Source organism: Equus caballus, chromosome 26, assembly GCF_041296265.1.
Source record: "Equus caballus isolate H_3958 breed thoroughbred chromosome 26, TB-T2T, whole genome shotgun sequence".
NCBI lineage: Eukaryota > Metazoa > Chordata > Mammalia > Perissodactyla > Equidae > Equus > Equus caballus.
In genome coordinates, this window is record NC_091709.1 from 26372280 (window position 1) to 26396203 (window position 23924).

General features: G+C 33.2%; 1 protein-coding gene and 1 long non-coding RNA gene across 3 annotated transcripts in view; one reads left to right on the plus strand and one right to left on the minus strand.

Moving 5' to 3' along the window:
* The window catches only part of NCAM2 (neural cell adhesion molecule 2), a 490396-nt gene that overhangs the window by 321792 nt on the left and 144680 nt on the right, over window positions 1–23924 (plus strand). For both annotated transcript variants that reach the window (XM_023629946.2, XM_023629947.2), the window contains exon 9: window positions 23762–23912. In XM_023629946.2, coding sequence (XP_023485714.1) covers window positions 23762–23912 — 151 coding nt within the window. The remainder of the gene's footprint in view (window positions 1–23761; window positions 23913–23924) is intronic.
* Window positions 2126–23924, minus strand: part of LOC111770762 (uncharacterized) — a 32784-nt gene continuing 10985 nt past the window's right edge. The window contains exons 3-4 of the long non-coding RNA XR_002804165.2: window positions 6120–6275; window positions 2126–3867 (exon numbers count right to left, since the gene is read on the minus strand). This is a non-coding gene — a long non-coding RNA (uncharacterized lncRNA). The remainder of the gene's footprint in view (window positions 3868–6119; window positions 6276–23924) is intronic.

Consider the following 23924-nt stretch of genomic DNA (forward strand, 5'->3'; position numbering starts at 1 on the left):
TGGTTTCCAATATTATTGTATTTTCGGTGTTTGGCATATTATTAAATCTCACATTGGACTCCAACTTACCAAGTAACTTTAGGAATCCAATAAATGTTTTAATTTTTAAAAAGGTAGTATACTACAAAGTCAGCCTAAAAATAAATTCAAAAGAGAAAAAAGTTGAAGGGTAGTACTTGATATTTTTCAAGTCACAAAATCTTAGGTTGTTAGTATTCTTATGTTTGCTTACGTGTACTTTTGGCATATATTGAATCTACAAAATATCTTATTGCAATTTCAAACCCCCCAACCCAGTGCTGTGAAGATGAAAAGTAATTCAAATTCACAGAAGTCTGGATGTCCTTAAACTCTTTACTCTTTAGAATTGTCTTTGTGTAGTAGAAGAGGTTTGTGCTTTCATATAATTTAGAATCTAGTAAGTAGAAATAAGTACAAACACAACAAAATACAGCATTTTGGCAGATGCCACTCCCATGTAAATTGGTGCCCTTTCATTAGAATGTATTCAAGTTACTTAGAAATCAATTAAACTTTATCATATGTGTCGCTACACTCCATGGTTTTTCATAATTGTTGTTATTCATAAAAATTCACATAAAACTACAAGTAGTAGACAAAAGTGAGACAGAAAGGAAAAGGTAGAGAATTAATGGCATGATGGAGTGGCATTTTCACATCTGTAAAGACAGTAAGATTAAGCTTATAGATCGCTTTTCTGTTCTTAATGTTAAAGAGCAACTTCCTTTAATCTTTTTTCACTAATTTAAATCAGTGTCTGCAAAAGTCAATTATTTCTAAAATATAAGCACCAATATTGATAGCAGAAACATTTGAAATCAGTTTTTCCAAAATACACTTTCTATCCTTCCAACTCATCATGTCATTTTTAGCAACATGGTAACTCCATAGATTGATAAAACAGGCATTTCCCCATCCATTTACTATTTGCCTTTTGAAAGAAGGTACTTTGAAATACATCACCCTTCTTTTCCCCATTTGCTCCTTATGATGGCTTTTTTAAGAGAGTATATCTCTTTTGGTTATAGTTAAACTATTTTGATTTACTTATTTTATATATGCAAGTTGGCAATCAAATATATAAAATGTGAGTGGTATTTATAGTCTTCTGGCAACTCAGAGAAATGATATAGAGTTTGCTTTAATATTTTCTTAACAGAAAATCATAGATATTACAATGACACAGTTGCCAAATCTGAAAGGAGTTGTATTTCCATCAAATTGTTTAAAATTGCCAAAAATATTAGATATATAATACTGTAGGTAATTGTTTTCATGTCAATTTACTACATTTCATTAGATGCGATTACTCAAATAATAATTTTCATATCTGTAAGCCCTTATCATTTGGAGCTTCATATTCCCAGCTAATACTTTTATTAATTTCCTGTCTATTGTAACATTTCCTAAAAATTCTCTTTTCAAAGATAGCTTTTACTCTTCATTTAATAGATGTATCCTTATGTATATACCAAGAATGAGAGATACCTTATCTTCAGTTATTTTATCAATAAAAAGTCACCAAGCAACCAGAAGGCCATGATATTTTATTCTGTACTCTATGCCCCAGGTTATCCAAAACCACATGCAGAATTTTTTCTGTAGTAGTTGTGAAAATAATCAACTAGTTTTTGTTTGCTAAGGCCTATCTCTATTAAAGTACACATCTTTTAATTTTTATTGGGTTTATTTGTTACAAAACAATTATAGAAACCCAAATATACTTTTGTTTTTCCAAATACAACTTTTATCCACTGAATAAAAAAATTAAGACTATTCATTTTCTATCAAGACTTTTCTCCAAAGATTTTTTAAGATCTCCATCTTATTTTCTGGATGGTAAGCCTCTTTTCTCTTAATATTCCTAGTTTCTTCAACAGCCAAAATTCAGAAGTTGAATGATTGAGCTGAGCTTTGAAGTAAGGAATATGTATGTTTGAATTTCAGCTCTGCCGTTTATGATGCTTCAGCTTTGGCAATATTATTTGAACTCTTTTCAGTATGAGTTTCTTCATCTTTAAAATGTTAATAATAATACTTATTTCTCTTATTGGTATAAAAAAGATGGAGTATATTATAAAATGCAAATCAAAGTCTTTAGCATATTGTAAATATTTAACAAACTTTATTTTTTACCTTCATCATTTTACATAATTTTTGAAACATACATGTTCCTCTTATTCTGAGTAAACTCTGATTGTTAACAGACTCCATAAAGTCTGATGCGTAAGGTTTGATTAAACACTGTCACAGAGTATATTGAGACCGTATCTGACTTGTCATGGAAGGTAGCATGAGATTGTATTTGCAATAAAAATCACTTGGAGAGTCTGTTAAAATGCAGATTCTAGAATCCCACTCTCTGAGATTGATTTAGAGTAGCTAGGATGTCTAGCACAGGTCCTAGGAGTACATATTTAATAAACTCATCAATTGGCATCATGTGGATGGTCTTCAGGCCTTACTTTGGAAAACAATGCTCTAAGTCAAATGAAATTTAACAACTAATCTTTTCAACAGAAAATGCTCTTAACAGATTACTTGGCACCTGATAGGGGCTTGGGAAATGCAGCACAAAACAAAACAAAACAAAACTTCCTATTATGCATACATTGTCAAAGTTTTGATGAAATTGCTAAATGTTTAGGTTATAGACAATGAAATATCATCAATGCCATATGGTTCAAAGTAATAATTTCATCCCCAAATATGACAATAGACTTAGCAAATATGCTCATCATTGTAGATTTTAGAATGGGTCTTAATTAATAGTATCCTTTTTCCTTGCCTAAATTCTCAATCACTAGCTAAGGCAAAAGAAATAAATGGGGACAAAATATCACGTGGCTTAAATCGACAGGTAAGTGAATGTACTTATAGTGAACTAAAGAATTAGATGGACTTACCCAACATAGGCCCAAGTAACATTAGACCCTGTAGCCCTCTCCTGTGGAAGAAGAGGACTACATCTCTTCTTCCTACGTCTCATCACGTAAGCATCACCACTAAGGTTAGCATGATGGCTAGGAGCAATGGAGAACCTATCATCTCTACACGAAGGTCCTTTCTGAAAATAAATAAGGAGTGATAGGAAAAGCTTATACAATATGCTGTCCCTAGAGTTACCAATCAGACATCCCCCTAGTTCTCATAGGGAGAAGAAGGCGAGTTGGAGAGTCCAGGAGAGGTATGTTAAAAGAGCTCTCTCCTCATTGAATGAATATTAAACTCCAGGAGAAGTGTTCCCTGCCCGACAAACATTATACTAATAACATTTTAATAAGCACCGTATACACATTATCACGGTTTTTCTTCTGCTATTCTTACTGCATAATAAATGACCTCAAAACACAGTGACATAAAACATCCATTTTCTCTTGCTCATGATTTTGTGGATCAGGAATTTGGAAAGACTTAGCTGAGAGGGTGTCATAAGGAATCTCTACTGTGCTTGCACTTAGATGTTTTCTATAGCTGTAGTCACAAGAAAACGCAACTTTGCTGCAAAACCAAGATGGTTCACTTAAGTGGCTAGCTGTCAGTGGATGCTGGCTTTGGGCCATGAGCTCATTTGGAGCTGGAGATTGGAACACCCACGTGGAGTCTCTCCATTATGGCTGTCTCAGGGTGGTCTGTCCTCTTCTATGGCAGCTGGCTTCCTCCAGAATGAACATCCCAAGAGAATTACGGCAGGTAGATACTAGATGGTCTTTCTGAACTAGTCTTGGTAACCATGTGTTGTTGTTTCCTCCTCATTCTAAATTGTTACACTTCAATTATAAGGCCAGCCCAAATTCAAGCTGAGAGGAATTAGATTCCCCCTCTTGATGGGGACGGATTCAAGATCTGATTGGAGAAGAGTAAGTGAGATGAAAGATATTTTTACGGCCAAACTTTTTGAAAGTACATCTGCAACAGTTTTTCTCCAAAATATCATCATGAGCTAGGTCCAATCACTTTCCCATGCTTGTAGAAAAGGAAACTAAGGCACAGGGAAACTCAGTGTTTCCCTGGTCACACAGAGAGTAAGTGACACTGCCAGGATTTGAACTATCATCTTTCATTCTTTGTAGCACATGCCCATAGAAGCACTTCTGGATTCCTTTAAAGTATATGACTGGCCTTCTCATATGAATCTGAATGATATTTCCTTTCAACTAAATAAAATTTAAAAGTTAGATAAAATCTTTATTTTCTTTGTGAAGCTTATTTATAATCTGATACGTTCTCTACTTAAATATATGATGGACATCAAACACTAAAATTATTTCATGATTTTTGTTAATGTACATATATGTATTTAAAAAAAGACTTCTTATCATAGTTCTACCAAAAATGTTTCAAAGCCTGTAATTTAAGTAACAACTCAGAATCTTACACTATCCTTTTTTTAAAGAAATGATTCAATTAAGATAGTACATTAACATTTTCAGTCTATCTTCAAAGAATATGGGCTAAAGCTTTAATGATAGTAACTTACTGACTACTGTGTACTCCAGCTATTTTCTTATTAGGCACAATTTTTGCTACAATTTAGGCCAACTTCAATTAGAGATAGAATCGTATTACTTTCATGCAGATGCTATTGAAAGAAAATGTCTATTCCTTGTATATGAAATTTCCAATATTTTGCTGGTTTCTGATGCTAATAATTTCTCCCTCACTTTGTGGAAGATATTGAACTAATGAACTATGCATTTTAATATACCATAGAATATCCTTGTGTAATATAATAACCTTCAGAAAAAACAACAAAATATGGTGTTTAAAAACAGAGCTCTTTTAAACTCATGACTATTTTATCAATAATATACTTCAAAGCATCTTGCCTACATTTAAAATAATATATGTAATTGTAAAAGCTTTTCAGAAAATTTCAAAAATATGTGTAAAATGTAAGAAAAAGAGAGTATCCACTTTCTTTAGAAATATTTTCCTAATATTCATTGTTATTTCAGGATATTTTGTTCTTTATTTGTAAAGAAATTTCACAGTTTTCATTTACTAAGTTTTAATTATCCATTTATTGAAAATTTCTAGGCAATTTATTCTAGTGATAACTTGAGTACTATGATTTTCCATTAAAATATCAATTTACCGGGATTATGAAAGAATTCATTAAATAGACAGCTTAATTTTAGCACATTATTTAGGAGTCATCTTAAGATGCACTTGTTTATTAAAATTAAAAATCCCTGGCCTCTTCATTTAATAGAAGCTATATACTTAATTGTGTAATATTTAAGTGTACACAATAAAGTTAAGACAGAACCAAAACCATTGTTGCAGAATATAAAACAGCCATGAATTAAAAGTTGTAAATTGTTTTGTGATGTACATACTATTTTTACATTAAAAAAATAGTAAGCAGTCTATTTTTTTTAGGTTGAAAAATTTTTTTAAATAAAACTATGACACTTTGAGAGAAAGTATATCTGAGGATTATGTGAGACTGTGTTTTTAAAAGTGTTTTGACATAGTCCCTGGCATTAACACATACATTTTTGGACCAAAGTTTCTTTAGATCATCCCTTATTATCTTTCTAATTGATCAATAAATATTAGTATATGTAAGGTCATAGGTGCTGATGAATTATGATGGGAAGTCATGCAAAGTGTCACACAAGTCAAAGTTTAATCCTAACTTTGTCACTTTTGGTGTGTCATTTACTCTGTTATTTCTCATGTCTGATTTCAATTTCTGCATGTCTAAATCAGGGTAATAATAAGACTTACCTGGGAAAAGGTTCTGAAGGTGGAATGAGAGCACATATAACAATGTGCCAGATACAAATAGAATAGCTTATAAGTGTTGCTTTCTCTTGTCTTTAGAAGTATCCAGTCTTTCATATATTTTATAAATGAGAAAATGATTGTGTTAAGTCTGTGTCAGCCACTGCTGCCACAAAAGGGACAAGATAAAAATTTGTATGAACATGGCCATATGTATTCTATGAATAATACCATCCACAAGAACAATAGACTATTGGTATAGTTGTTGTAGATGGTACTCCTGTGACATAGCTATATATAGAAATTTACTATAAAATAATCTCTATCAATATTAATTCAATGGCTCAGATATGAACTTGTCTTACCACACTAAATTCCGTATCTTGTAACTATATACTGCATGCCTCTTGGAAGTTGACAATGTTGGGAATTTGCGTTTGGGTCTCATCGTAATCACCGTGTGTTTGATGTCACTCTCCATCGCTGTACGGAAGTGTAGATGAGGGATGTAGCTTCCTATCCTGGATGAGGATAGATTCTCAGGTTACTCTTAAGTTGTAAAGGCTGGTCTTTTTGTGAGACACAAAGTCAGACCAGACACCTGACAGATCTCTTACTTCATTATCATCTTCTTTGCTGTCTCCCAGGTCTATCTTGTCTACTACCGCCTTAAATTTTCCTCTGTAGTGTGCAAAGTCATTTTTGGCCTCCTTTGGGCCCTTTTCAACCTCCCATATTATACAACAATAAATATTGATTTGGAATCGACTCTTCCACGTTCTAAGAAGCAGCTAAACAGGTCGTTAAACTAAGACAAAAAAGAACATGCTGTATGCCACAAAACAAGATAGCTTAAGAATGCCTATTCTTCATACATTTTTCAAAATTTGATTTCATATTCATATGATACTGGTTTATTTTAAACATTTTTAAAGAAATATTGTATTAAGGGGAAGTAAACAGATATACTGGAAGTGATTCTTACCTCTAAAATTCTTATAAAATGGTAAACAGAACAGTAAGCAATCCCACCTATCTGAATAGAATGTTTTCTATAATAAAGTGCTGATAATATTGTCTAGTAGATGACATCTCACGTGTCATTTATCTACTTTTAAGATACAGAGTTTATAATTATTTTATTCTTGTTCTACTTCTCCTACATAGTAAATTATAGGCGTACTTGCACTAGAAATTAATCCCACTCTACACTGAATAAGAAGTATTGGAAATGTATAGCAATAAGTTATAACTATCTTAAAGCAGAATTTCTTAAACTTCAGTCATTTGACCATAGGCTCCATCTCTTTCCTATATTCATGAACTGTCTTGACTGTTATGTAGTTAATTGTTTTCTTTAAATTAAAATTAGTTTTTGATTTAATCTAAACTTAACCAAAAATATCAATGAAATAAAAAGTAAGATTATACACAAATTACATTTTCAAATACACATTAAAATAAATATAAAATAAAAATTGGTTTTCAAAGTAATACCTAAACTCAGCAGGTACACCTTCACTGATACACAGACCATACTTTTAAAACACTACATTTGTGTTAAACATACTTTGAATTAACATGACACAAAGTTAAGCTAGGAAATTTTGGGGAGTGGAACAAAGTTAAGCTAGGAAATTTTGGGGAGTGGAGCACATGTAAAGATATTTCAATTAGAACAGAACCCATTCTCCATCCTCCTATTTAGGGAGCCAAGCACTTCACTACAGGAAATAAATATGTTGTGTTATTAATTAATGGATAAAGAGTTCACAAATCATAGTAAGAGAAACTCATTTAATTTCAATCCTTGATACCAAATGGTTGTTTCAAAATGATGCCGGTAAACTCAATCAGTAAAACAAAATGTTTAACTTCAAAACCAGTTTCTTTCCTATTTTTGCTGAAGTAAAATATGAAATGCTGGTCTGAGTTTAGATCAACGCAAAACTTTATGGTCAAAATAATGAGACTTTTTGTTCTTTTACATTCATTAAAAAATGTCTCTTTCTGTGTCAGAAAACAATCTTACTGAGGCAACATTAATTTTTGGAATTTAAGTCCATTTTGCTTTCTGTTACTTCAAATAAATAGATGTATTTAAACTGAAATTTAAGATTTTTTAAAAAATTTTAATACAAACTATGAATAGTATAACACTTAGTTTTACACTTACATACAGAAGTAGTAGTTGGACCAAAGTACAACTATCTTAACTGTATAGAAATGGTAAGCGTTTTTCTCCATCAATTTAGGTACTATGATATGAATAATACTTAAAATGTTCTTGTAGACAAAAATATCAAGTCCAAAGGGTTTTCTAGCAATAATAAAGACAGATAGTTCTTTGATACAACTACCTGAACAGAATATTATGTTTTAAATTTTATAACAATTTAAATATCTCAGCCTATAAATATCCGTTATTATACTATTGCCCTCATTATTATATTATTGCTTCATGCTCTAGGATATTATTCTTTATTGTGTATATATGGTTCTGGACCTAAGGAAACCATGTTTTAAAAATAATTTCTTTAAAACCACTTTTAATGAAAGGCTGAAGAGAATGAAATGAATTTTTCACATCACATGAAAATCTCCACTGAAAATTCTTAGATCTTTTTCATATGTAAACTATGAACATTACATTAGGCTTTTTGTGTTTCCTGTCTTTTTTTCATTTTAAAGCAAATAAGAGCTCTTGAAAGATAAATTTTATAAAATGTAAGCAGTAAAATAACCTTTAAAGTGATAGGAATTTATGTGCCTAATTTTTCCTTTATCGTTTGCCCTCGTTCATTTAATAACTATCAACCAATATTATTGAGGGCTGTTACGTTTGCATGTACTATTTTATGCAGGAAGAATACAGCAGGAAATGAGAGTTTCCTGTTTCATGCTGCATACAATTTAGGAGGGGATGGAATCAAACCATATTTAAAACCAGCAATCTTTTTTTCATGAATATACAATTTTCATATTCAAAATATAAATTTTCAATATGTAAGTGGACTTTTATAGGCTACAGATATAGCTTTGGCATATTCTACTGTGTTATCACTGAGCCAGTTCAACTTGATCTTCCGACAGGCCTCTGCACTGGTGCATGTTGGAAAGTATGTCTACTCTCCTCAGAATATCTCCTCTCAATTTGCTCCAGGCTGATGAAAATTACTTAGAGTCTGATTAAAAAAAAATAAACTTAAAATATTGTGTAATGCCATAATTGGCAGCACCTTTATATTATAGGGGACAATTTAAGATTTCTAATGTCCTTTCCCACTTTAAATAGAAATTACAAAATGATGCCAACAAATCCACTATTATTGATTTAAAAAAGAAACTATGGGAGTTTTGAATATCTGCACTTTATTATAAAGCTCCAGTGAAATGAAATGAAAAACTAAAATACGATGGCATGTTTATAGCATTGCTTTTAAGAATGAGGGACAGTATATAAGTATTTTCTATCTATCTTTGTAAGATAGAAGTTATGCTTCTATATATATATCTACCAGAAATAGTTATACTTCTGGGCAAATTTTTTACAGCTGTGTTTTTATTACTTTTATGAGGAATTTTATTTACACCTCTTTACCAAACCCAGAAGTTGTGTTCTGGGATGCAATTGTGGGCAATTCTTAGTTCCTGATTCTAAGACCAATAAAACAACAACAATGAAAAAAAAAAAGGAACAAAGATCAAAGACAGAACTATAATGTAAAAAAAATAAATGGAATCAATGAAATATTTTAGTAAATAATTGAAGGAATAGTAATAATACGTTTGTTTAAATATTTTAAAGATAGTCATATGTACAGTTGAACTAGACATATTGCTTACTGTGGGCGATAGTGCAAAAAAAAAGCGAAAGTTACAGAAATGCGCAGACTTTCCAAGAATCAAGGATTATAGATAATGGAATGTGTTAAATTCCAAATGAGAAAATGTCCAGTCTCTTGAATTTTTCTAGCATAATTAGCAAGATCGTCAGTGACTAAAAGAAAATCATTTCACTTGATGTCATGTTGTATTGGAGGATCTCGAACAATTTTTGTTACCCTAATATTCTGTCTTGCTATAAAATTAAATCTTTGAGTTAATATTTGGGGGTGGGGGATTGGTGGTACTGAACCAACGTTGTACATCAGAATCACATAAGGAGCTGTATACACATATACATGACTGAGCCTTACTCCCTGGAAGATGACTGAGCCTCACTCCCAGAGTTTACTGAGCCTTGCTCCTAGATATTCTTATCCAGAAAATCTTTGATAGGGACTAAAGAGCTATATTTTGAAAATCCCCAGAAATAGTTCTTGTGTGTATGCCCTATAGAAATTCTCTGTCATTGAGAATTCTCTATCACAAACCCACCCACACACATACACACAAATATGCACCAATACATATAACAGACACAATTTTTTTTTCTTTTGAGGAAGATTAGCCCTGAGGTAACATCTGCTGCCAATCCTTCTCTTTTTGCTGAGAAAGACTGGCCCTGAGCTAACATCTGTGCCCATCTTCCTCTACTTTATATGTGGGTTGCCTGCCACAGTATGGCTTGACAAGTGGTGCATAGGTCCACACCCGGGATCCCAACCAGTGAACCCCGGGCACCGGGAGCACAATGTGAGAACTTTGCTGCACCACCAAGCGGGCCCCAGTACACAAAATATTTTTCAGAGAACTTAGTATGATCTTGATATCTAATATAGCTATACATAGAGTAAGATATATGAAAGAAATTTGTTTATATAACCCATGGATTCCTAATCATGTTAGCTTTGTATTTCCTGTTCATATAAATTAGAGCTTAATGAATTAATATTATGTGGCAGTTGTAATACTGATTGTTTCAATCCCTGGATTTGCAATTTACCTGCATTATGATATCAGATCAATTGACATATTTTTGGACCTACAGTTCCATCATTTATAAAATTAATCCCCTTCAAGCACTAACATTTGCTTATTCAATAAATCTCTCTATTGACTCAGTAGATAATCATACGTTTTAAGACACAGTTTTTGTTCCGATGCGAAGCCCTTTTAAATTCAGATATTTACTAATTTTTCAATTTATGATTTTCTAATAACTTAGTATAGTGAGGCAGTGTCTTTGCAATTGCCTTCTTCTGTATAGCTTTTCCATATAACTCAATTATAAGAAAAGCTAAGATTACTTGGTAATATCTTTACATTTGCAAAAAAAGTCAATTTGTGCTTGTAGAGAAGAATGCTAAAGAACATATTCCTGGCACCTGTAGGTTTTAATGTCTGTAGTTTTTTTCTTTCCAGAGATAATGGGCTTTTCTGAAGGATTTTGATTTTGAATGACATTTTTAAGGTCTACCTAATGCATTTTTTCATACTAGTACTCTGAGAGGAATATTATAGGTTCCTGCTGGGCAACAGGCAAAATGGATACTTCTATTCCCCATCTGATGTAGGAGGTAGAATATAATTAGACATGTTGGAAATCTTCCTGGATGCTTCTGAGCCTGCTGAGAGGGGGCTTTTCAATCATTTACAGCTCTCTGAAATTTCTGTTCCAGCCCACAGCTTGAATAACAATAATCAAAGAAGTCTAGTCATAAGTTCAACATGTACTTTTAAAAACTATTTTTGACAACATTCCAGGAAATATTTAAAAAATAAAAACATCATAGTTCCTTTTAAAAACATCATTTATTAATGAAATATTATTTTTAAATTTATTATAGGAATTTCCACTTGAAACTGTCATCAGGTGTGTAAGATTATATTATAATAGTTCACAATTTTACCGTAATTATTTTGCAGGAAAATGTTATTTACATACTGAAAGTGATTTTTGTATGGCTTTGTAGCAGAAAATATATTTTGTTCCTTGTAAATACCATATCCTACATACAGACTTCAGTAGGTATTTACTTCTTCTTATGAAGAAATCTATTACTACCGCTGAGGTAAATATAAAATCATATAGCTATAAAGAAATATAAGATATCAATGATTGTTAATAGGCATAATAAATTTTCTGGTAAATGTAACTTTGAATGATTTATGTGATATTTTAGTGGATAATGTTAACTAAATTCAAGACGAAATAAATTTGAATGAATTGCTATACAAATAGACACAGCATATCTTGAAAATATTTCTGTAAACATTCTGATAAACAACTTGCAGAAAAATCATACATTTAATGCATTCTATTGTCAAGCTTAAGCATGGAACAAAAGCAAGTACATAAAAGGATCTTAGTTACACAATAATTAAAGAGTAAAGTTGAATATATCTTAGTGAAAATTATGTTAGCATAGTTATTATGAAGACTTCATTGCTCTTGATTCATGGATTAACAGATAATAAATTTAAATAAAATATATTAAAGATCTTCAATAATAACTCTGTTCAGCCATCTATTGAATAGTTGTGTTTACTGAGGAAAATAAAAAACCCTTAGATGAGATTCTTTCTTGGCTATCATGTTGTTTTGTCATGTTCTCCATCTTGGAGCAACATCAAATGCTATTGTTTTGTAATCCGCAAAAGTTCTTGTCCAACATTCTAAGTCTTTCATTCTTGGATGCACATTTAATAGCACATCTACTTATAACAAAAATGTATTTATACTCTATCAAATATATAAAAATATATAATCCTAATATTTGGAGATCCTACCATGTTTCCCCTGGCCCAAACCATCCATCTTGTTCACTTCTTTTAACCCTCAGCTTAAATTTTATAAATAACCCAGCCAGGTTTGACCACATCACTCCACTGAAACTATCTTGCAAGTTTACCAATAACTTTCACTTTCTTAAACTTAATGATAAATTATCAGTCTTCACATTTTTTCTGCCAGCAGCAGCACTGACCCAATTAAATAATCTCCTCTGCTTGAAGCATATTCTTTGACTTAAAGTATGTTCTTTCTTGGTTTTTCTCTTACCACTCTTTTCACTCATTTCAACCTCCTTTGATCAGTCTTTGTCTGCTAATTGACCTCTAAATGATCGAAGGCCCTAACTTGGGATCCGAACTTGTATTCCCTCTCTAACTGCACTTATTCCCTTGGTGATATTATCTAGTCCAATGGCTTTAATTAAATTCAACTGGATTCATCAACTCCAAATTTCAAACATGGTCATTTCCACTGAGCCCTAGTCTTCTCTAGCCAGTGGTCTATCAGACAGCTCCATTTGGATATAAAATAAATATCTCAAAGTGAAAATATCCAGTCCAACTAGGTACATTACCTCCACTTTTGCTTCTCCCTCAGTCCTCCCAATCTCATTAAATGATGGCTCTTTCCTACAGTTATATAAGCTAAAATTCTTGGAGTTATCTTTGGTTCTTGTCTATTATTATACCCACCTGCAATTTTAGCAAATCTTGTTGACCTTATTTTAAATATATTCAAAATTTGATCATTTCTCAACAGTCACTGGTTACTGCTCTGTTCCAAGCCATCATAATACCTGCCTAGTTTATTACAATAACTTTTAAAGTGGTATCGATGCATCCACTTTTGCCCCCCTCAATATTTTCATTAAATATCTAGATTAGTCTATTTGGAATAAGCCAGATAATATCTCTTTGTTCAGAAGCTTCTGATACCTTCTCACATCATTTGGAAATCCCTTCTAACACCTGCATGACTCTACTGATAGACCACTCTTCCAGTACCTATTACCTCTGTCTTTTTCCTCATATCCTACTATTAAGATCAATGAATTTCAATCAAGTAAGATTTCACATTTCCTCCATCAATGCTTGGGCATTGCTAGCTTTTCAATGGTGTGTGTACTTTACCCATCTAGAACACTAACTGCATGCTGTAAGTCATAAGTGTAGTGAAAACTATCAGAAATCTTTGATGTACTGATTGCAGTTTTCAATTACTTTTGAGTTTGTTAAGAAAGTCCTTGACTTCCAAAGTGAAGTCTACATGATAGAGTGTTGATTTTTTATGGGTATTAGCTAGGAGTATGTTTAGGTTAATTGTTGAATTCTTTAGGTAAACTATGGATAAATTGCAGACCACTAGTCCTTCAATTATAAAGTCCAAAGGTAGTTAAGAGCTTAAACTATGTACAAAACACTAGAATTAGTTTACTATGTGGATTTTTGCATTCACTTCTGAAATTGACTGGAACCTATCCAAGGCCATAGAAAGAACCACTGGAATGCTGAGGAATGTTACTTTGGTAGTATGGCAAAATTATCTCTAAGCTAAAGATTACTCCAACTCCCCTAACAAAGTTTAAAAGCCTCAGAAGAATAAAATTGTTTTTAAGTAATTTAACAGTGTCTCAGAGAAGAGACCAAATATATTTAAAGGAATACAAAGAATACAGCACTCAAAATGTATAATTCATAATGTATGGCATCAGTAAAAAATGATGAGGTATGTGAGGTCCATGAAAATATAACCCATAATAAGGAAAAACAAATCAACCAATAGAAACAGATCCAGTAAAGATATAGATGTTAGTAGATAGGAACATTATCATATGTATTTTTTTACACACACTGTATATGTACTACAAGATATAAAAGTGATGAGCATAATAAGGAGAGACATGGAAGATATAAAGCAGATTAAGTCAAAATTCTAGAGATTAAAAAATGTCTGAAGTAAAAAACGTTGGATGGGATTAGTAGCAGTTTAGACACTGCAGAAGAAAAGATTAGTGAAATCAAAGACTGAACACCATAACCTATCCGCATGAAACTCAGACAAGAAAGAGACTAATAAATTCTTTGAGAAGTCCTGTGTCTTTTTCATGTTCTGAGTAAGTGTTGGCCAAAGAAGGCTCAGAACGAGTCCTTATTTGTCCTATTAGAGAGAGCAAAGAACGATCCCCAAATATTTTGCATTTCTTCATACTGTATTTTTTCCCTTATAGAACATCTTGCAGGGATTTATATGAAGATATAGTAAAGGAAAAGAATAATGACTATAGTTAAAATTTGTTGAATACATACTGTATGTCAGGTATTTTTTACGCATTTCCTATAACATTATTTTGCTACTTCTTATTGGGTATTGTGTTTCTTGCTTTTAAAAAAATCTTTAATTTGTCTATAATATGAACTAAATTACCATAATTGTTTACACACTGGTTACTAACTAACATCACTGATTATAACAACATTTATCATGTACTTTTATCACATGTCAAATACATTTATCTTGTACTTAGCACTGAGCCTGCATCAACTTATGCAATTCTAAGCAGATGTGTGCAAAAGCAACAAACATTATGTGCTGTGTATGTCAACTTGTACTGTGATAACTCTGCAAAATAAAAGCATAAAATCTCAGTGGCTTTCAATTCAAAAACTTATGTGTTTGTAAGTAGGCTGCAGCAGCATGCTCTAGACTTGAACTTGGGTTCTGATTTGCTCTATATGTCCTAACAATTCAGGGAACAGTATAAAGAAATACATTCCATCTTGGGTATGCTGTTTAAACAATTCCATGATAAAATGAAAGACGTAATTTTAAAACAAAGACAAAGATGAGAATAATATTATGAAACCCCGTGAATCTACCACTCAGCTTCAATATGAATAACCATAATAAATAGCAGTGATATCAGCAGTGCAATCGTAGACATGGGGTCAGGCTGCTTTATGTGGCTTTTACTAATATAAATTTTGGATCTGTGATGCATAATCATTAGAATCCTACAAATTTAAAACCGTTGAATGGTAACACAGAGCTCATGTCTATGTAAAGCCTACAAAACTGGCCTTTGACACCAATGTCATGGCACTGGAGCAGGGATAGTCATTCTGATGAAAAGCTGGGTCAAGGATACATCCAATCCATTCACAAATGTCAAGACAATTACAGACAAATTCAATATCTAGGATTTCATTGGCAGTATTTTGGATGAAATAAAATATATATTTCATTATTTCATAATTGAATCATTTGTATGTGAATTTTTTTGTTGTTGTTTATCAGTAGTAATTTTGCTCTCCTATAGTAGTTCTTGTCCTAATTTTAATTTTGCCCTTTGCTAAAATATAACATATTTTTCATGGACAAAATAGTATAAATAATTGTGATGCGGTTCGTGGGATCATGAGAAAAGTCTAGCAGCAATAATGCACTGTTGATTAAGAAGAGGGTAAAAGTTATTATTTCCCTTTGAGATAGAATATATGTAGAATGCCTATATCGATGTATAAATGCATGTATTTATCACTTAGATCTGGATGTCAGGAATCTTGTGCCAATTATTTATCTAGTTCTTAATGGACACTAAGTTCGTTACAATTAATCAGTCATTTAATATGCGTAGCAATACTATGAAGACTGTAGTCTTACACCCATTACACAGAGAGGGAAACTGAGGTATAGCTAAGTTAAGCAGTTAGCCCCTGGTCGCAAAGCTTGTGGGTGGCACAGCCAAGATGTAAACTTATCCAGTCTGGTTCTGCTGTCTGTGATCTTAACTATTACGCTCTGCTAAAGTAGGCAGTACACCAGGCAAGAATATAAAATATTTAGGTCACATTCTGAAAAACAGCATCATGACAATTGTCAGTTGGAACCCACCTAACTAATATTTTAAAAAATATAAATCTCTGAAAGTTTTGTTCTACTTTTGACTTTATTATTATAGCATCTTAATTTTAAATGTCAGTTTTAAAGTACTAAATATGTAATATGGAATAAAATGCATGCAGGTTATTAAAATATGGGTAGTTATAGTAAAATACAAATATATGCATACATATGTATAATTTTATATGAATACAACAATCTACTAATGATACGTAACATTTCCCATCCAGAGATCTGCGACAGAAAGCTGGAAATATTCTTTTCCTCCTTTCTTTCATCACTACCTCCCATCCAACCATTCACTGGACACTGTTGATTAGTCCTCAGTGTGTTTCTAGAATCCACTCACCTCTGTCCACTACCATCTCTGCCACCACCACCTTTTCCCAGCACAGTACCAGTGAAGTATGTTTCCAGTTGATCTCCTTTCCCTGTTTCAAACTCATTCTTCACCTTGAAGCCTGAGTGATCCTTTGAAACAGCAAATGCATTCATCTTACTCCTTGGCCTGAAACCTCTCATTTCCTTTTCCACTTGCTTATGGAACACCCACATTCCTTCCCTGGACTTTAATTTTTAAGTTTTATTTGCCTGTATTTTGTATAGCGTGCAATTCACCTACTAAAGAGTACAATTAAATGTCTTTTAGTATATTCACAGAGTTGTGCTATCATCAGGACTATCAAATTTAGAACATTTACATCACCCTGAAAAGAAATCCTGCCCCTCTTGGCCATCACTCCCCAATCTCTTCGTCACCACCTCCCATCCCCCTGCCAGCCTTAGGCAACCACCAATGTACTTTTTATATCTATAGATTTGCCTATTCTGGAAATTTCATATAAATGGAATCATTCAATGTGTGGCCTTTGTGACTAGATTTTTCACTTAACATAGTGTTTTCAAGGTTCATTCATGTTGTAGCCTGGGTAAGGACTTCATTTCTTTTTATTGCCAAATGGTATTCCATTGTATGGATACACCACATTTTGTTTATCCATGCATCAGTAGATGCAATATATGGACGTTTCTGTTGCTTTCACTCTTCAACTTTATGAATGATGCTGCTATGAACATTCATCTACAAGTTTTTTGTGGACACATATCTTTAATTCTCTTGGGAGTGTAATTCCTGAGTCATATAGTAACTCTGTGTTTAACATTTTGAGTAACTGTCAAGTTTTTATCCAAAGCATCTGCACCATTTCATGTTCTCACCAGCAATGTATAAGGGTTCCAATTTATCCACATCTCTACCAACACTTGTTATTATCTGTCTTTTTGATGGTATCCATCCCAGAGGGTGTGAAGTGGTATTATGGTTTTGATTTGCGTTTTCATGATGGTTAGTGATGTCGAGCATCTTTTCACGTTCTTATTGGTCTTTCCTTGACTTGTGAGGCTCTTTGTGGCAGTCTTGTCTGTCTTCCCAGTCACTTCATCTCTCATACCTCCCTCTTCACCTTATATTGGGTATGCCAGCTCCAGTGAGCTTCTTCCAACTCTTTGAACATGCTGTTTTCCCCTCTAGTCCAGGCATATGTAGTTCCCATTTCCTTCCTAACTTTTCCTCCTTTTTGCCTGGTCAGGGCTGACTTCATGGGTATGTGATGTACACGACTGCATGGAGCCTGATGGCCCAGAAGGCCCCTGTGTTTGGTTTAATATACTGCTATGGTTGTCTTGAAATGTATAATAATTTTTGAAGAGGAGGCCCCACATTTCATTTTGCAGTGGGCCCTGCATAGCCAGTCTGGTGCCTTGCTTATCATTATTACTTATCCTTCAGGTCTCACTTTAGACAGAAGTACCTGCAAGAAATTTTTCCTTACCTTTGTAGACTGTATTAGATGTTCTTCCTGATTTCATCTATACCAGCTTGTGTGATGATTTGTCATGTTTTCCTAAGACTTTTCACCTATGAGACTAAGGCCTTTCCCTTTCTTATCCATTTTTCTGTCATCAGAGCCCAGCATAGTGCCTGTCACCAGCAGTGGTACATATGTAGTTCAACCACATAGCTATGGTTGAATCGTATAAGAAAAATAATTTAGAACATGAAATCCAAGACAAGACAGCCTAGATGTCCAACTGCTATCATTTATAAGCTGTGTGGAACCTGGGAAAGTTAATTAATGCTTCTGTACCTTAATTTAGTCATCTTTAAAATGGGCATATTATTAGATCCAATCTCATATCAGGTTTATGGGTATTAAGTGTACTAAAAGTGTAAAACATTTAGAATGGTGTCTACCTCTTATTATTTGTGTTGGCATTATCATTGTTATATGCAATTCCTGTTTGTTGAATAAATTATTGACTCTATATGCAAAGAGAAGCAAGGGCACTAGAAACTAATGATGAATCTACGTGAGTTAACAAGTTTTATTGCACATATTACTCTTTATTACACCAATTTACACTGCTAGGAGGAAGGGTAATTGTACAAAAGTTCAGTTCATGAAATCAAAATAGGAAGAAAATTAGGAGGCTGGAATCAAGCCCAGAGGAAAGAGAAATTAATGCTAAGAGTAAGTATATGAATCTTATAAAGAGAGACAAGAACCTTTCTGTTTAATATGCTTTGCAGGAATTAACAATCAACAAATACACTTAACACAATATTAACACAGTATTGAGAAGTTTGGGTAAATTAACTCCAATAACCTTTGGAGAGCATCTGTTTTCTTGTTTACGTATTTATCAGTTACGCCTTCATGCTACCTTTAAGTATTTGAAGTTGAGTTTAATTTACATTCAGTGCAGATTTAATCTCATTACAAGTAAAGCAAACAGAATACGTAATGGTGAAATGCAAATTTTTTATGTGTCTGCATTTGCCTTGGGTTCTGCGTGCACTATCTCTTTACCTACCCAACATTGGAAGATCTCACGTGCCCTCTCTTCTATGCACCTACTGACTTCTCTCAGTTCTTTCATGTGCCTTCTGGTGACATAGGACTGGAATTCTCTCTACAAACACCACCCCCCTTTCACCATTTTCAGATTTCAATTCATATTTTGTTTTATCCAGGAACATACCTCTGACTACCCCCCCCCCCCCCATTGACTCACCTCCCAAATGAAGCTATGATGTTCCTACATGGTACCTTTCAATTTATTTGTATTATGTTTAAAAACTTACATCAGTCTTCTTTGTCCAACTTTAATTTGACTAAGGATAGAAATTATTCTATTTTGCACAGAATGTATACTTAGTGCCTGGATGCATATTATAGAATAATTGCACAGAAAACAACTGCTTAGGAACTAAGTGACATGATCCACGATTCTCTCAAAAGGCTGAAGAGGTCAATGACTTCAAAAGGTTCCAAACATGAATATAAGGAAGAAGCATGATAGGGAATACTGGCCACCTCAGAGGTGTTGTGTACTGCAGTCTAAATTTAGCAATAAATGTCTAGTCAGATAAGGTCACGAAAATAACCTATAGACATGATACATTATATAATTTTAAGTGTCCAACAATTAAAATTGACAAAAACATCTATGTTGAAATTAAATTCAAGAAGATAGTTATCGCATAGATATTTGATGAAGGGATTATTGAAAGGACAGTAAACTATAAATAATTTTATAAAAATATCAAAATACTATTTAAATAAGCAGTTCTTAAACTGACCTTCTGAAAAAGCAAAGGATATAACATCAAATAAAATTTCAGAGAGTGCCTTTCTGCAAAGAATTGGAATAATAACGTAGTCAGACACTTTACTTTCTTAACATCTTACTTAATGCAATGAGAGAACATGAAAATACTAGATGGACAGCTAATATGCCCATTAACCTGTCTCAATCAAGTATCAGATGTCTTAAATGAATCTTCAGTATGTGGTGAATCAAAGCCAAGATATAAATGAATTTTCTTTCAGAAATGTGTAATGTGTTTTGGTAGCACAAAGAGAGCTGTCCTTTGGAATGTCAGATATGAGAAAGAATGACTGGTCTTCTACTGTAAGTATTTGAGATAAATGCATAGTGCGCATTATTACAGAACCAATGCCAAGTCTGCAACTGGCTTGTAATTTCCCAGGGAATCACACACCTTCCCAGAGAAATTCTATTCTTCCAGAATTTCTGTTAATAATATAAGATACATTGATAATAACTTCTAAATACCAACATTTTTACTAATAACATGCTAATTTTATATATATCAATAGTTTTTCACAAATCAAAAACCTTATCATTTACAACAGGTATTCACAAGAGGACCTGTTTAGTTTTTAAGGGAGGTAAATACGCCTTTCAAAATTGTGAAAGAATAATATTTTTTCTGAATGGAAAAATGAAGAATTTGCTTTGCGTCGTTAATAAGGTATCTTGTCACATTCTAATAAAGATATTCAATGCAAGTTTTTAACCCATAGTAAATAATAGCTGAAGAATTACATTTCCTTTGCTCAACTGCATGTAAATTTCACTATTACTTAATTTGCTTTATAATAATATTAGAATATAATGGTTCTGTCGTAGGTACTAGTCCAGGTGACTTTCATATGAAATACCATAAAAATGTTCTCACATTTGGTCAACTACAGTATCACCCTATAGGACAAATTCTAAAGTTCCAAGAAGACTAGAAAAAGCAATGTGTCCCAAGAAAAGCACAGAATTCAAAGAATTAGTAATTATAAATAATTTATACATATATAATAATTATACAACATAGTCAGTCAGGAACTGTTTTGAATATGCATTGATATTTTGGCCAAAATTTAAAAGAATGATGGTAGAGTCTTGCCATCGAAATATGGAAGAGATAAAAGGAGAAAGATTTGAGACAGGTCTGTAAAGGATGCTTAAGGAAAGTACAGGGTGTTCATGACAGCACAAGTCATTCAAATTAATTGAAATCCTAATTAATGGTATATAAGTTGTAAAGTGTGCTTATAAAGAAAGGTGACGCCTTATGGAAGTCCTTAAACTTCAGGCTGAGGGACAGCGGTTTTATTTGGGAGGCAATAGGATGTTACGATTATAGAGCATGGGGGATGTGAACCCTTCATAAAGTTGTTATGAGAATTAAAAGTTTGCCTTTTTAAAAAACTTATTCTTAGCTACACAAGAAATAATTTCTGCAGCTGGAATGATTTTTTGCTAGAGAAACATAGGAAACATAATGTTGATGGCTTTTGCCGAGTCAGGGAGTCTTTTTTGGTCACAGTCAGCCTGAGTGTGATTGTTCTCTCTGAAATCCAGAGATGCCTGTCAATATCCTTCCGACTCAGCAGCACACTATGACTGTATGTAGGAGAGGCAGAGAGCAGATAGGTCTGTAGAAACACACTTGCTGGAAATTGGAAATGATAATGTAGAGCAAGATGATAAACTGAGATTTCTCATCATTTGGAATATAAATAGGTAAATAAAGATTCAGAAACTCACCCAAGACTGACGACGGGTATAGCATGGGGCATGAAAAGAATTAGTGTCATTCATGGAAAGAAAGCCCATGGGGGAAGAGCAGGTGATGCTGAGTGAGGGGGCAATGCATTCAGATCTGCACTTGCTGCATTGAGGTACATATCAAATGGACATGCCCTGCAAGTGAAATATCTGGTTCTGAGGCTCCAGGGGAAGAGAGATCCTGGCTGGAGAAAGTGACTAAACATCATCAGTGTAGATGTGGGCAGGGCTGAGAGTGACTAAGTGAAGAATATTAGCTGAAAAGAGACCAGAGTCCAGGACAGAATACAGGGGCCTCCAGGGAGAGAGGAGACTGCAACCGAGACCAAAGAGTAGTCAGAGAAGTGAAACAGAGAAAAAGCAGAAGAGTAGGGGTGTCTGGAAGGCCGAGAGAAGTCAGTGCATAGAGAAGGAAGGATAGTTCAACAAGGTCCAGTGATGAATAGAGGTCCAGTGAGGTAAGGACCAAAGAATACCCATGTTATTGAAATGTGGTTAGTTACCTGTATAACAGATCAACCATTTTCCCTTTGGGTTTACTCATTCTGATTTTAACTTCTGTGATTCTTGCATTTTTTTCCCTATTCTCTAAATTAACTAAATGGGTTTGTCAGCTAAACATCTTAAAAGTTGGCATAAGAGAATGTCCTTCTGCTAGCAACCCCATTTTACTATTTTCTTTTAGCAATATGTGGGAATTGGGGAACATGTGTTTGGCCTAGAAATCCTGATCTAAGTTGTATAGCATGTCCCTAGTACATTTTTGTTTGTCTCTTTGTTTTTGAAGACCATTTTTCTAACAGTAAATAAATTATGAGTGACTGATATGTTTATATAATAATTACATGTCTATATAAAATTAAAAAGCAAAAAAGTAATTATATTGTGTCCCAATCAACTTCATGTTTGCCAAAACGCTTTAAAATAGTCTTTTGATATTAATAAAGGAAAATCATTAAACACCAAGTTTTAATAATACAAAGTACACTCATGTATTGGAATATATTTGAACTTTAGTCATGTAAAAATTAAACAACCATTATATTGTTACATAATAATATATTTCCAAACAAATGTATAGCATTCAATATTTCATTGAGACACTAAAATCTCAAATATTGAGAAGAATCAATTCAATAATACTAAAGTACACGTTTCAAATGAGTTATAAAATGCTGAAGGTTGACTATATTTTCCTCCTTGTAGAAAGTAAAATTCAAGGAGTAAACTATGTCTGTTTTAATATGTGTGGTATAAAGGTATTTAAGTGATTTAAGAAAACAATTCTATGTATGCTAATTATGTTTCACGCAAGAATTCTTATTTGAAATATAATCTATAGACTATTGGATTATAAGCAATTCCTGGACTTGAGTCAATATTCATAGAGTAAGTGATTAATTATCTCCATATTGTTTCCACTGACTTCTTAAGAATGAATTAGGGAGTGCTATGTTTTTAATAATTTATCTATGATGCGTGTGGTGCCAATTATGCGTGTGAGCAGTGTTGTTGCCTTCATTCAAAAATGAAAACTATAAATTCCTTTTAAAGGCTTTAATTGTCATAAATATTGATACATTTTCCTTACGGGGTGAAATAGGAAACTCTGGAGTATCATTTTCATTGGTAGGTTGTAGCCAGAAATGAATAGGTCTTATTGTTGATTTGTTATGTTTGCAAGGAACATAATTGGAAGCCCACAAAACCCTTCCTGGTTTTAAAAGCCAAGAGCATACCAAATAAAAGAAGCTGAGCAAACATGTGTTTAAGTTTTTACTGCATGTCAGTGTCCCTGTAAGCAAGTGGGCAGGTCAAATAGATGAGCCAAAAACAGTAAATCATAAATCCAGAAACACTGCAGTTTTGAACAAAAAAGTTAATGCAGGTATGATTTTATTTTCATTTACTGTATATGTGTTAAACACCATCTGTTTGGACATCATTGTACACAAAACAAGCATAAAATCTTTCTTTTTCCTGAATCGATGTAAACAGAGCCCAGACGGCCGTATCGAAGTCAAAGGGCAGCATGGAAGCTCATCGCTGCATATTACAGACGTGAAGTTGTCAGATTCAGGGAGATATGACTGTGAAGCTGCGAGTAGAATTGGAGGGCACCAAAAGAGCATGTTCCTTGATATTGAATGTAAGTTACTTT